Source organism: Urocitellus parryii, unplaced genomic scaffold, assembly GCF_045843805.1.
Source record: "Urocitellus parryii isolate mUroPar1 unplaced genomic scaffold, mUroPar1.hap1 Scaffold_399, whole genome shotgun sequence".
Lineage (NCBI taxonomy): Eukaryota > Metazoa > Chordata > Mammalia > Rodentia > Sciuridae > Urocitellus > Urocitellus parryii.
Window position 1 is genome coordinate 1 of NW_027553575.1, and position 15,560 is coordinate 15,560.

At 52.8% G+C, this 15,560-nt stretch overlaps 1 protein-coding gene across 1 annotated transcript; it reads left to right on the forward strand.

Moving 5' to 3' along the window:
- The first annotated feature begins 2,475 nt into the window (after positions 1–2,475).
- Positions 2,476–5,601, forward strand: LOC144252256 (uncharacterized protein CXorf49 homolog). Its single transcript, XM_077794695.1, is given in 6 exon segments — positions 2,476–2,740; positions 2,743–3,335; positions 3,924–4,080; positions 4,449–4,525; positions 4,796–4,841; positions 5,597–5,601. Coding segments are annotated over 6 exon segments (1,143 nt in total).
- The last annotated feature ends 9,959 nt before the right edge of the window (positions 5,602–15,560 follow it).

A 15,560-nucleotide genomic window follows, 5' to 3' on the forward strand; every position in this document is an offset into this window, starting at 1 on the left:
CACACACACATACACACACACACACACACACATACATACCTACGTTTCCTCCATTCATTCAATGTTGAAGAGCACCTAGTTTGGTTCCGTAGCTTGGCTATTGTGATTGTGCCACAAAGTCAGTGATTGTGTGGGTATGGCTGGACGTGGGTGACTGCAGATGTGTGGTGGACCCAATCTACCCTGCTGTGTAACCTTCTCCGGGAGGGAAGGCATCACGGGTGCAGATTCAGAGAAGTTGGGCCCTTTGACATCCTCTAGCCAAGAGGCATTCACACACTCCAGGCCTCTATTGGAGAGCAGTCAGAATAGGACATGAGGGCGAGGCAAGGAAAGACAGGTGAACCGAGACTGGCAGGTGTGAAACTAATCGGGGGGTCACTGGAGTAGGAATGGCATGGCAAGCAAGGGAAATTCTAGCACTCCGGGACCTTATGGAAACTAAGGAAGGGATTGCTCCCCAGATACCAGACTGCACGGATTGGGGAAGCTGGGAACCAGTAGTCTGACTGAAATTGGCTCCCCACCAACACTGGTAGGGCTTCCTTGTGTGTCCGTTCGGGCCCCTTTAGTACATATTTTCACACACGCTTATGTGTGTTCTCACAGGAAACCAAGGACTGGTTTGGCTTTCAGATTTACAAATGTGTACCCAAATCCACGTGTTGTTCTACAACTTGGCATGTGCAGCCACGAGACTATTTTGGAATGTATTAACAGAGCCTGGTGCATCTCTTTGGACTTCCTCATTTTCGTCTACTGGATGCATGGGTCACACGGCATTCCTGCATCCCCTGACCAATGGGAGTACAGAGCATTCCCAGATTGTTCCCTGCACCAGCTTCCTTGTGTGTGTGTCTTTGTGCACTACACATACCAGCCTTTCTCCAGATGATGTGCCCAGCCCTTGCTGAAATTACTCTAAATTTTTTCCTTGCGTTAGAAAGGCAGCATTAGTGGTTACCTAAACCTAGGACTGTCGCGAGGATGAGTTAATATTTTATCTACGGTGCTTAGAAAAGTGCTGGCACACAATGAAATTTCTAGAATTAGCACTCTGCTCATTCTGTCAAAGCACTCTTCCCAATGGCTCTGCCCCACCTGCACCCCAGGGGAAGTCAAAAGCACCGTTTTGTTCATAACCTCTTCCACCCATGGAACAGTAAAGTCCTTTCATTGTCGTAAACCTGGTATGTGAACAATGGTTTGTGATTTAATTTGTATCTTCAGGATCAGTGATGGTTAGGACCTCTTGGGGTCATTGGCCACAGGATTTCCCGCTACTTTGCATTAACTGGTGGTGGGAGTAGAATAGGGTCTGAGAGAGGTGGGCAAACAACAGACTGCCAATAAAGTGCCCTGGGCACACATCCACGTGCTGCTTTGATTACCTATGGTAATCGAGCAGTAGAGAGAGATCCCCCTCAGATGGCCAATCACAGAACAATTGCTGTCTGGCCCTTCATGGGGGGGGGGGCGGGAAGCAGGAGGACCACTGATCGCCGACTGTGGACTTCCTCGCCTACTTTCCTATCTGACCTGCTGTTTTCCTGGGCAACAGGGGCTTGCAAATCCTTTCTGGGCTGGGTGCTCCACATACATCATTAATTGAATCCTCACCGGCTGCTGAGCCAGGTGGTATTATGTCCCTCATTTTACAGATGGAAAACCAAGGCTCAGAGATGAGGTTCTCAACAGGAAAAGAGGCTCGTGACCACAGACAGCAGGACAGGAAACGGAGGGAGGGGTGCCCACACAAGCGGACCCCACGGCCCAAATGGGCTTGTCAAGAACCTGTACAACTTGGGCTCTGCAGCAGTCCAAGCGCCCTCGCCCCTATTGGCGAGGGCCCAGAGGGACGACCCAACAAACAACGCTCTGGTTGGCCGGGGCTGGACCAATGGGAAGGCTGCGACGTGGGCGTCAAAGGCGCGGGAAGCCACTCGGTGTTTGAGGCGATCGCGTGCCTTGCCAGTGGTGACGGAGTTCTAGAAAGCCTAGCTGTTCCCGTGGTGGCTCTGGCTACGGTCTCTCCTCAAACCTGGCTGAGCAGACTGGTGACATGAGTTCTGCGATGAGGCTTCTGTTCATGGGGACGGTTTTAGCCAGGGAGGGTGGGAAGCCCGCAGGTGCCCGTCCTGCAGGCCGTGGAGCCCCACGGAGCCGGGCCCAGGGCCTTGATTTGGGGCCGCCACGGAGCGGGGAGGGTGAGGGCAGCCTCCCAGACCCCGAGGCTTATGAGTGGAGTTGGAGGCCCCGTGGGAGGGAGATCCAGCAGGAAGGGCAATGATTCGCGGCCACGAAGCAGGCCTGGCTCCTTGGCTGACGAGAAGGGGGACGCTCTGGACTTTGTGCCCCACCTCGCTGTGGAATCTGTGGCCGTTGTGCAGCAGCTGACAGGCCAGGAACACCGGGGCACTCACAGATACCCGTCCCCGGAAAGTTTTGCCACTGAACTGTCCGCCATTTGGGCGGATGCAGAGGCGGGCTTCAGCGCCAGAGGCTCGCTGTCCCGGAGCTGTGTGGAAGTGCCACAGGCCTCTGCCGCCCCGGCTGAGCCACCCCAGTGGGCCCGAGGGGAGCCGGGCCTGGGGGAAGCCCAAGAGAGGCACCAAAAGTCGGGTGGTGGGCAGCGGGGAAGCCCAGCAGCCCTCTTCCGACCCTGAGTCTTCAGATGAGCTCAGTGAGATACAGCTGATGAGGGTGAGCATCTGCCCCAAAGGAGGAGGCCAGGCCAGGTCCTGCAGCCCAGGGAACCCGGAGACCCAGCCAGACGCTCCAGTGTTCGTAGCAGGGAGAATTTCCTTCACATGCCGGGCCCTCTGCCGACCGCCTCTCCTCGAGGACTCCCCTCAGGCATGGACAGGCAGGCCTTGGGAGAGCTGGAAGCTGGCTCCTCCAAGAAAATTCAAAGCATGCCCTGGGGCAAGGGAGGGAGCAGGTCCAGCAACCCGGGAGCTCCTCCTCCTCCTGCTGCTGCTGCTGCCGCCACTCCTGCTGCTGCAGGGGCCCTACCCAGGGCCACTCCTTCTAAGAAGAAGGCCATCCAGGAGAAGAAATCCCTGGGGGGTGGCTCAAAAGTTAGCCTGGGCAGGGCCTTCCCTTCATGGGGGCAGAGACTCAAGGCAGCTCCCCTGGAACCAGCCACATTCCCCCCAATCTCAGGAGTTCCACTGCTTGGGAGGTCCAAGAGGTATTCCTTGCTGCCTCTGGGGCCCAAACAGTCCAAGCACAGTGGCATTGGGAAGAGATCTATGGCTAAGAAGACACGGGAGTCCCAGCCTGTTGCCAGGGAAGATAATGACCCAAATAGAGATGCAGTCCCACAGGCCCAAGTGAGTAGACTCTCCTCCCCCTGCCCCTCTCCCCTCCTCCCCTCTGCTCTTCTGCTCTACCAGGCTGCGTTTCTTTGCCCTTGCTCCCTGGGCCCTTTGCTCAGGGGTTGTCCATGGGAGCCCACTGTCATTGGGATGCCATATTTGGGAGGAGGGTCTCTGTAATTGTGGCAGACATCAAGAAAGTACATGGTAAGCGTGACTCCATCTTGGTCACACTTTGTGCATTTCCTGCCTCCTTCCCAGACAGGGGCTGGGATGGGAAGTGGGTCTGGCCGCTAACTTGGTCAGCGCCCCCCCCCCACCCTTACAGTTTGGGCTGCACGGATTGGTGTTTAGTCCCATCTGCCTCCTGATTCCTCCCTCCCAGCTCTTCCCTCAGAGGTGCCTGACCTTTCTCAATGCTCCCATGCTTCTCCCTGACTCAGCTCTACCTCCAGGCTTGGGGCTGACTGAGGGAGACAGTGCTGACGATGGGACCATTTGACTCCCCCCCCCCTCACCCCGACACCCGAGCCCCTATATGCGCATCTTCACCCTCAACAAGCACACCCATTAACCTGACTCAGTGAGATATTTCTGTGTCAGCTTCCAACACAGAGGCCAGGGTCGCCTGGTCTGGGCATGCATCGTGGAGAATTTGGTAGTGGTGACCCCAGCACCAACAACCCCCAATCTCCAGGAAGCTCCCAGCTTTTGGACCTGAGCCTGGGGGACCTCACTCCAAGAGGCCCTGCCACCTCTGGTGAGTCTTATGGATTAGATAGCAGGGGAGATGGGTGTGGGAGGAAAAACTGGCTCTGTCACTTGCTGCCAGGCTTCCCTGCCTTTCAGCAGAACAAGGCCTTCCCTGTTGGGTCCTGTTCAGCCACATGGCTCCTACCAGGGGCTGGCTGTGACTGCAACTCTGCTAGTGTCCAACCCAGAGCCACAGTGCTTAGGGGTCCACAGTGGCAGCTGGGGCTGACACTGGGCAGCAGGGAAGTCAGGCCCAAAGAGAGGGGTGGAGCTGTGGGGCAGAGCAGGTGCAACTTGCTGCCTCACTTTAGACCCAGCCGGGCCCTTTCCACTTCACACCTTGGCTGGGGAGCTGGATTTTGTGTTCTCTTTCAGGTGACCAGGAACCAGCCATTCGTCACCCATTTCCAGAAAGGCAGCAGCAACCACCTGGAGCACAGGGCTGTCCCCGGGTACTGCTTTCTCTGGCTCCTAGAAATGCTGGCCCCAGCTAGATGGTGGGCTCTCTGTCCAGGTTAAGCTGGCTTAGGTGCAGCCTCACATCTCACAACTCAGAAGGGGGAGGGGAGCTCCTCCTTTCCACTGAGGTTCCCTCTGCCTGTGTTGCCACCTGGCTCTGGGATATGGGGGATATGGGGAGTGGGGGGAAAGTGGGAGGATGAGGAAGGAGGCGGCCAGAATATCACTCCTCATTTTTTGTTCTCCGGTGTCTGTTGGCTTAGTGTGTGGTGCTACAGAAAGAAAGAGATGACCTCAAAGAGCAACTAGGTATGAGGAGCCCTGGGCGGGGGCAGGGGTGGGTACAGGGGGGGGGGGCAGGACAGAGCAGAGCAGAGGCAGACCTAGGGGTTTGGGGTGGGGTGGGACTGCAGATACAGGCAGTACCACATGGAGGGACTTTCCTGTGGCCAGCCCGGGAGCCTTCTGTGCCTTGACTGCTGGGGCTGTGAACAAAGAGCAGTGCGTTGTCTGAACTCCATGTGCTCTGCCATTGAGTCCCAGAAGTCTCCCTCTCTCAGGACTTTTACAGAAACCTCCTTTATTTTCCCTTTAAGGGCTGACTGCTGTGACTTGTTTGGTGTTTGTTGTCCTGTGTGTTTGCTTGCCTGTTTTGTTTTTAACACATTTCTCGATGGTTCTTGCCATGGCCCAGTGTTCGCGCACTATGAGTACATGTTGTTCCCTTGTACAAGACATTTCCATGTTGAGTTCCAGTGGTAGGCGGGCAAGTCAGTTTCAGGGCTGTTTGGACAGGGGCTGTAGGTGTATCAGGATGCATGGGTGATGCTTCCTCACAGGGCAGTGGGGAAGTTGGGCAGTGGGACTGTGTCCGGTACCCTTGTTTCTGGAGTGCCCATTTATGCCTCTCTTTCAGCGGTCATGCAGTCCCTTGCTGATAAGTTCCAAGCCCTTTGAAGTGAGTATAAGGCTTATTATACCCCTTTCCCACAGCCCCGGCTGTCTGGGAGGGCTTTGGGCTGGCCCTGGTCAGGGCCATTTCCTGACTCTGCTCTGCTTGACAGGTTGAACCCAGCATCTTCGGACAAGGCGAGCAGAGCCTATGCCTTCTCTACAAGACTGTGGAGCCCAGGAGCAGCAGCCAACCTGGTTCCCTCTGGTTTTTCTCCAGCCAGGGCTTCTTCTCTGCCCTCACCCACTCTAGTTCACAGCAGTTTCAAATTAAATTGCTTCTCATGTTCTGTGGTCTGCCCTCTGTCTGAGGGTGGGCACTCGAGGGTAGGGACAGAAAAATGGGGAGCTGCCCCATTTCAGAGCCGGGTAAGAATAGTGCCCCTGGCATTTGGTGGTGGGCCACTTCCTGAGGAGAGTCTAGGCCGGCCTCTGAGCAGGAACCCTGTGCTCAAGCTTATCATGGTGCTCTGGGTCTGGGTTATGTGTGGGCTGGGCCCAGCCACACCGGCCCTCTTGGGGCGTCATGTAGGACCCATTCTTGCCTTCTGTTCCCCGCTTTGGCAGGAACTAATGAGCCTCTTCCAGAGCCCTTGTCTTTTCTGCCTTTCCTGCTTCATTTACCTGCCCCTCTTCTCTCCTCTCTCACCCTTCTTTTCTGTTCTGGGCATCCTGATCCCTCCCATGGCTCTTTCCTGGTGGCACCTACCAAACGAGTTATTTCAGCAGGCATCAGAGGTCACAGTTGAGCTCATCTTCCCCAGAGAGAGGGCCCAGTCCTCTCTCTGGACTCAACACTTCCTCTGGTGACACCCCGCAGGGGGACAGCTCAGCTAGAAATTGCCCATTGTCCTTAGTTCCTGCTTAGCCCTCACCTTTGAAGCTCAGTTGCCAAATCCTGTCAGTTTTCCTTCCTCCTTCCCGTAGGGGGGGGTGGGGGTGGTGGTGGTGGTAGTGGCAGAGGTCACATCCCAGTGGGTGGCAGACAAGTGCAAATGCACAGGGCACTTGGAGAAAAGTGTGGGTCTGTCTCTGGGTTGGAGGTGAGGGCAGTTAGTCTCCGGGCCAGCCTGGGGAAAACTGCCCACTGACATCTGGAATGGATGGTCAAGAATCGGAATGTCCACATCCTCCAGATCCTAGCCAGCAAAACAGCCCCTTCCCAGCCTGTCAGCTCCATGGTGCTCATTTGAAAAGGGACAGTTAGTTTCTAGGGCATATGTGGATGATAGGTCTGCGTGTGCATGGGTGGTTCCCATCCAGATGCAGGTTGACCACCCCCATGGCACCGTTTTTCTGGACATGACAAATTCCTGGTCCCAGCCTCCTGAGGTCACATGAGATTTTGTCTGAGCTCCATGTTGTGATGTCACCCTCACCGACAGATAGTTGGGCTAGGTGTGCCTAAGACTCAGGGATAGATTCATGCTTGAGTGAGGTGAGGCAAGTGTGGGTTCTGCAGCTCCCATTCCTGAGAGGCTGTGTGATTAATGGGCAACTCTAACACATGAAGATACAGCATTTAAGCTGTGTGTGTGTGTATGTATCAAATGAATTGGGAATGATGGCCCTTGAGAGACAACATTACCTGTGGAATAGAGGCAGTGGAGGCAGGGCCTAGAAAGCATAGGGGATCAAAGGCACAAGAGTAAGTTTGGCATCTCTCTTTTAGGAGAGGTGTTTTTCACAGGTGGGTGTGTTTATCAGCTTTTTGTTACTACAACTAAAATACCCAACATGAAAAACACAGAGAACACAAGATATTTTGGCTCAGGTTCAATTCATGTTCCCCGGGCTCCAGGTGAGAAATATGGCAGAAGGGTGTGGTAGAGAAAAGCTGCTCAATTCCTGGCGGCCAGGAGGCAGAGCCAGCCAAGAGCCAAGGACACACCCCCAGTGGCCTATGTATTCCAGCCACGCCCACCTGCTCAGGTAGTCTTTTCAAGTTATTAATCTGTCAAGTGGCTTAATCCACTGCTGAGGTTACAGCTCTCATAATCCAATCTTTTTGCCTCTGAACATTGCTGCATTACCTAACATGAGTTTCCTGGGGACATTCCTAGAACATAATGATAACAGAGGGCATGGGTGGAATGAAGTGGAAGTCACCAAACTGAAGGCCAGAGACTCAGTGCTGTTACAATCTGGGGAGTCTCTGGCATAGGCTCTTGATCCTTCTTTGGTGTGAATATTGTCTTTCAAAAGTCCTGTGTTGTCAATGGAGTGGCATACCAGCTGGCTACCTCAGAGTAGCTGGTTCTCACCTCATCTTGGAAGTACGAAGCTCCTGTGGGAGATGGCCCTGGACTGAGCTAACTGAGGCCTGTGCGGGATGGACACAGTAAGGATGGCAAGTAGGAGAGAGGGACTCCCCGTGGAGAGCAGGTCAGGTTTGGGGCCACCCTTCTTCCCACATTCTCACTCTGTGTCCTTTCTGGGCCCCGTGGGGGTGGGGCTCAGAGAGAAAGAATGTCACACACAAGGTAGAGCAACCACAGTCCTCAGAGCCAGAAAGGACTGGCAGAGGGTACTTACACCATCCAGCTCACACCTCCACCTAAGAGGGTTGGGGCTGGGTTCCTCAGGCTGTGGCTGAGACACTGACCCAAGTAGCTACTTCTTGGAAGGATAACACAGCAAGTTGACATCTGCCTGAGGAAGCTGGTCAGAGATTCTGCAGCTGGGGTTTCTGCCACCTGAGACATCTAGGCTGGTTCTAACTGGGACAAATTCAGCACTGGGCACTGTCCAGGAAAACAAGGGGCCATCTTTATGAGGGGGGCAACATATCAACCGAGCCTTGCCAGGGCTCAAACCTGATCCTTGGCGACTAGCTTCATCTGCGCTGCTTCTTCCCTCTGAACACAGGTTCCATTCTGTCTGTTCCATATTCATAGCAACTACAGCATGATAATATTGCTGTAATGAGTACACCCACACCACTGGCCATTGTCGGGCTGGACCTTCCAGCCCTGGGGAATTAAGTGGCAGGTTATAAGGCTTGGATCACAAATTTCTGTTGTGCCCATATGGAATGTTTGTTGTGCCCCTTCTCTCATTCAGTGCACCCCCTTTCCCTGTATCCTCTTCTCCCAGCCAGAGTGGATGTGAGGCTGGCTTGGAGAGCCCTAGGCTGCATCCTGCCTCTTCATGCTGCTCCACTCAGTGAGTTCTGAAGGTTGGCCTGAACCTTGTGCATGTGCCTAATTGCAGATGAACCTTGGAGTGAAATCCCACCTGACCAGGTGTGTGGACTCCCACTCGTTCATTTCTAACAAAGAGCTTTAATCTGTGGGCACAATGGATGGTCACCGCCACTCACCCCTCCCACCCCACCACCCCCTGCCAGACTCCAGCCTGGGTGGAAGGGGTATCAGCCAGCGATAGTCAGCCAGAGCAGCCATCTCTGGCTGTGTGGAGGTCCAGCAGGCTACATTTTGGGGTGTGAGGTGACATGCACAGCATCAGAGTTGTCATGGAGAGTCACAACCATGGATTCTAGTCCTGGCTGTCATAAACTCCTGAGTGATCTTGGACAACTTCATGCCCATCTGTCCTCAATCTCCAAGATCTTCTTTCCCCATCCATAGTTCCTCATCATCCATCTCCTGCTAGGATGAAGGCAGCCCAGATGTTTGCCAGGTTCAACTTTGCATGTTGTGGCCACTAGGGTGGTCATGTGGGAAACCAGGGTGCACCTTTAGTGTGACACTAGTGTGAATGGGGTCCAGTGGTTGCACAGGGTGGAAGTCCACTGTAACGACCACTCAGAGTAAGAATCACAGCTTTGGCAGCCTTGAGACCTTCCTGTGTGCTCCATCCCAATCACAATCCCCTCCCTAGACCTCTGGGGTCAGTTGACTTTTACAGCTCTCCTGACTTTTCCAAAAATCACTCAACTTCTGCTTAAAGGATGAATGATTGCTCTTAAATGAAACCCTTCACGATACAAAAAATTAAATTAGATCAGGTTACATGTAACATGACACATGCAGGAAGCATAAGCCTACAATTTGGCAAGTAATTATAGAGATGAAGCTAGGTAACCACTACTGTGCTGTAGAGACTGCAAATGGTACCTTAGGAAAGTCCACATCTGAGTGTCTTCCTGTGAAGGAAGTCAAATGCAAAAGGCTGCATCCTATATGATCCCATTTACATGACATGGAAAAGGAAGAGTACAGGGACAGAAAATAGGCATCAGTGGAAGGGCCATGGGTGTTGAATGAAGGGTTAACTACCATATGGCATGAAAGAATTTGGGGAGGTGATATAAATGCTGTAGATATTGTAGTGATGGTTCTAAAGTGGTACGCATGTATTCATCTTTTCGTATCCCAGAGGATTCTGTTTATAACATACTGTTTCTGCCTTTTGTTCCTGTGTGTGATTGACCTGGCATTTTTGTCTCCTAAACTGAGCTGGTCAGGATCCTGGTATGGAGGTAACTTCAACCTCATAACATGAGTTGGGGAGTGTCCCTCCTTTTTGATTTTTCTGCCGGAGAAAGACAGATAGTATGAATCTCACCAGCATCTGAAATGAAAAAAAAAAATGGCAAGATCCTAGAAGCAGAGTAGAATGGTGGGGAAGTTGGTCAAGGATGTAGAATTTCACTTAGACAGGTGGAACAATTTAGGGAGTTCTGTCATTCAGCTCGGTCACTACAGTTAATAACAATGTATTGGTGCCTGAAAATGGCCTCCTGGAAGTTGAGAGTCCAATGGTGGCTGCCAGAGGCCCAGGAGAGTAGAGGGAGGGGTGGGGGAAGGTTGGTCAATGGGCACTCAGATACAGTTAGGTAGGGGTAAGGAGTCCCGGTGTGCAATTGCGTGGTAGAGTGAATATACACAACAATTATTTACTGCACATTTCAAAGAGCCAGAAGAGGACTTCACCCATGGCCACCCACGGGAGGGAGGTGAGATGACAGGTGACTTCACGCATGGCCCTTCCACTGATGCCTATTTTCTGTCCCTGTACTCTTCCTTTTCCATGTCATGTAAATGGGATCATATAGGATGCAGCCTTTTGCATTTGACTTCCTTCACAGGAAGACACTCAGATGTGGACTTTCCTAAGGTACCATTTGCAGTCTCTACAGCACAGTAGTGGTTACCTAGCTTCATCTCTATAATTACTTGCCAAATTGTAGGCTTGTGCTTCCTGCATGTGTCATGTTACATGTAACCTGATCTAATTTAATTTTTTGTATCGTGAAGGGTTTCATTTAAGAGCAATCATTCATCCTTTAAGCAGAAGTTGAGTGATTTTTGGAAAAGTCAGGAGAGCTGTAAAAGTCAACTGACCCCAGAGGTCTAGGGAGGGGATTGTGATTGGGATGGAGCACACAGGAAGGTCTCAAGGCTGCCAAAGCTGTGATTCTTACTCTGAGTGGTCGTTACAGTGGACTTCCACCCTGTGCAACCACTGGACCCCATTCACACTAGTGTCACACTAAAGGTGCACCCTGGTTTCCCACATGACCACCCTAGTGGCCACAACATGCAAAGTTGAACCTGGCAAACATCTGGGCTGCCTTCATCCTAGCAGGAGATGGATGATGAGGAACTATGGATGGGGAAAGAAGATCTTGGAGATTGAGGACAGATGGGCATGAAGTTGTCCAAGATCACTCAGGAGTTTATGACAGCCAGGACTAGAATCCATGGTTGTGACTCTCCATGACAACTCTGATGCTGTGCATGTCACCTCACACCCCAAAATGTAGCCTGCTGGACCTCCACACAGCCAGAGATGGCTGCTCTGGCTGACTATCGCTGGCTGATACCCCTTCCACCCAGGCTGGAGTCTGGCAGGGGGTGGTGGGGTGGGAGGGGTGAGTGGCGGTGACCATCCATTGTGCCCACAGATTAAAGCTCTTTGTTAGAAATGAACGAGTGGGAGTCCACACACCTGGTCAGGTGGGATTTCACTCCAAGGTTCATCTGCAATTAGGCACATGCACAAGGTTCAGGCCAACCTTCAGAACTCACTGAGTGGAGCAGCATGAAGAGGCAGGATGCAGCCTAGGGCTCTCCAAGCCAGCCTCACATCCACTCTGGCTGGGAGAAGAGGATACAGGGAAAGGGGGTGCACTGAATGAGAGAAGGGGCACAACAAACATTCCATATGGGCACAACAGAAATTTGTGATCCAAGCCTTATAACCTGCCACTTAATTCCCCAGGGCTGGAAGGTCCAGCCCGACAATGGCCAGTGGTGTGGGTGTACTCATTACAGCAATATTATCATGCTGTAGTTGCTATGAATATGGAACAGACAGAATGGAACCTGTGTTCAGAGGGAAGAAGCAGCGCAGATGAAGCTAGTCGCCAAGGATCAGGTTTGAGCCCTGGCAAGGCTCGGTTGATATGTTGCCCCCCTCATAAAGATGGCCCCTTGTTTTCCTGGACAGTGCCCAGTGCTGAATTTGTCCCAGTTAGAACCAGCCTAGATGTCTCAGGTGGCAGAAACCCCAGCTGCAGAATCTCTGACCAGCTTCCTCAGGCAGATGTCAACTTGCTGTGTTATCCTTCCAAGAAGTAGCTACTTGGGTCAGTGTCTCAGCCACAGCCTGAGGAACCCAGCCCCAACCCTCTTAGGTGGAGGTGTGAGCTGGATGGTGTAAGTACCCTCTGCCAGTCCTTTCTGGCTCTGAGGACTGTGGTTGCTCTACCTTGTGTGTGACATTCTTTCTCTCTGAGCCCCACCCCCACGGGGCCCAGAAAGGACACAGAGTGAGAATGTGGGAAGAAGGGTGGCCCCAAACCTGACCTGCTCTCCACGGGGAGTCCCTCTCTCCTACTTGCCATCCTTACTGTGTCCATCCCGCACAGGCCTCAGTTAGCTCAGTCCAGGGCCATCTCCCACAGGAGCTTCGTACTTCCAAGATGAGGTGAGAACCAGCTACTCTGAGGTAGCCAGCTGGTATGCCACTCCATTGACAACACAGGACTTTTGAAAGACAATATTCACACCAAAGAAGGATCAAGAGCCTATGCCAGAGACTCCCCAGATTGTAACAGCACTGAGTCTCTGGCCTTCAGTTTGGTGACTTCCACTTCATTCCACCCATGCCCTCTGTTATCATTATGTTCTAGGAATGTCCCCAGGAAACTCATGTTAGGTAATGCAGCAATGTTCAGAGGCAAAAAGATTGGATTATGAGAGCTGTAACCTCAGCAGTGGATTAAGCCACTTGACAGATTAATAACTTGAAAAGACTACCTGAGCAGGTGGGCGTGGCTGGAATACATAGGCCACTGGGGGTGTGTCCTTGGCTCTTGGCTGGCTCTGCCTCCTGGCCGCCAGGAATTGAGCAGCTTTTCTCTACCACACCCTTCTGCCATATTTCTCACCTGGAGCCCGGGGAACATGAATTGAACCTGAGCCAAAATATCTTGTGTTCTCTGTGTTTTTCATGTTGGGTATTTTAGTTGTAGTAACAAAAAGCTGATAAACACACCCACCTGTGAAAAACACCTCTCCTAAAAGAGAGATGCCAAACTTACTCTTGTGCCTTTGATCCCCTATGCTTTCTAGGCCCTGCCTCCACTGCCTCTATTCCACAGGTAATGTTGTCTCTCAAGGGCCATCATTCCCAATTCATTTGATACATACACACACACACAGCTTAAATGCTGTATCTTCATGTGTTAGAGTTGCCCATTAATCACACAGCCTCTCAGGAATGGGAGCTGCAGAACCCACACTTGCCTCACCTCACTCAAGCATGAATCTATCCCTGAGTCTTAGGCACACCTAGCCCAACTATCTGTCGGTGAGGGTGACATCACAACATGGAGCTCAGACAAAATCTCATGTGACCTCAGGAGGCTGGGACCAGGAATTTGTCATGTCCAGAAAAACGGTGCCATGGGGGTGGTCAACCTGCATCTGGATGGGAACCACCCATGCACACGCAGACCTATCATCCACATATGCCCTAGAAACTAACTGTCCCTTTTCAAATGAGCACCATGGAGCTGACAGGCTGGGAAGGGGCTGTTTTGCTGGCTAGGATCTGGAGGATGTGGACATTCCGATTCTTGACCATCCATTCCAGATGTCAGTGGGCAGTTTTCCCCAGGCTGGCCCGGAGACTAACTGCCCTCACCTCCAACCCAGAGACAGACCCACACTTTTCTCCAAGTGCCCTGTGCATTTGCACTTGTCTGCCACCCACTGGGATGTGACCTCTGCCACTACCACCACCACCACCCCCACCCCCCCCTACGGGAAGGAGGAAGGAAAACTGACAGGATTTGGCAACTGAGCTTCAAAGGTGAGGGCTAAGCAGGAACTAAGGACAATGGGCAATTTCTAGCTGAGCTGTCCCCCTGCGGGGTGTCACCAGAGGAAGTGTTGAGTCCAGAGAGAGGACTGGGCCCTCTCTCTGGGGAAGATGAGCTCAACTGTGACCTCTGATGCCTGCTGAAATAACTCGTTTGGTAGGTGCCACCAGGAAAGAGCCATGGGAGGGATCAGGATGCCCAGAACAGAAAAGAAGGGTGAGAGAGGAGAGAAGAGGGGCAGGTAAATGAAGCAGGAAAGGCAGAAAAGACAAGGGCTCTGGAAGAGGCTCATTAGTTCCTGCCAAAGCGGGGAACAGAAGGCAAGAATGGGTCCTACATGACGCCCCAAGAGGGCCGGTGTGGCTGGGCCCAGCCCACACATAACCCAGACCCAGAGCACCATGATAAGCTTGAGCACAGGGTTCCTGCTCAGAGGCCGGCCTAGACTCTCCTCAGGAAGTGGCCCACCACCAAATGCCAGGGGCACTATTCTTACCCGGCTCTGAAATGGGGCAGCTCCCCATTTTTCTGTCCCTACCCTCGAGTGCCCACCCTCAGACAGAGGGCAGACCACAGAACATGAGAAGCAATTTAATTTGAAACTGCTGTGAACTAGAGTGGGTGAGGGCAGAGAAGAAGCCCTGGCTGGAGAAAAACCAGAGGGAACCAGGTTGGCTGCTGCTCCTGGGCTCCACAGTCTTGTAGAGAAGGCATAGGCTCTGCTCGCCTTGTCCGAAGATGCTGGGTTCAACCTGTCAAGCAGAGCAGAGTCAGGAAATGGCCCTGACCAGGGCCAGCCCAAAGCCCTCCCAGACAGCCGGGGCTGTGGGAAAGGGGTATAATAAGCCTTATACTCACTTCAAAGGGCTTGGAACTTATCAGCAAGGGACTGCATGACCGCTGAAAGAGAGGCATAAATGGGCACTCCAGAAACAAGGGTACCGGACACAGTCCCACTGCCCAACTTCCCCACTGCCCTGTGAGGAAGCATCACCCATGCATCCTGATACACCTACAGCCCCTGTCCAAACAGCCCTGAAACTGACTTGCCCGCCTACCACTGGAACTCAACATGGAAATGTCTTGTACAAGGGAACAACATGTACTCATAGTGCGCGAACACTGGGCCATGGCAAGAACCATCGAGAAATGTGTTAAAAACAAAACAGGCAAGCAAACACACAGGACAACAAACACCAAACAAGTCACAGCAGTCAGCCCTTAAAGGGAAAATAAAGGAGGTTTCTGTAAAAGTCCTGAGAGAGGGAGACTTCTGGGACTCAATGGCAGAGCACATGGAGTTCAGACAACGCACTGCTCTTTGTTCACAGCCCCAGCAGTCAAGGCACAGAAGGCTCCCGGGCTGGCCACAGGAAAGTCCCTCCATGTGGTACTGCCTGTATCTGCAGTCCCACCCCACCCCAAACCCCTAGGTCTGCCTCTGCTCTGCTCTGTCCTGCCCCCCCCCCCTGTACCCACCCCTGCCCCCGCCCAGGGCTCCTCATACCTAGTTGCTCTTTGAGGTCATCTCTTTCTTTCTGTAGCACCACACACTAAGCCAACAGACACCGGAGAACAAAAAATGAGGAGTGATATTCTGGCCGCCTCCTTCCTCATCCTCCCACTTTCCCCCCACTCCCCATATCCCCCATATCCCAGAGCCAGGTGGCAACACAGGCAGAGGGAACCTCAGTGGAAAGGAGGAGCTCCCCTCCCCCTTCTGAGTTGTGAGATGTGAGGCTGCACCTAAGCCAGCTTAACCTGGACAGAGAGCCCACCAT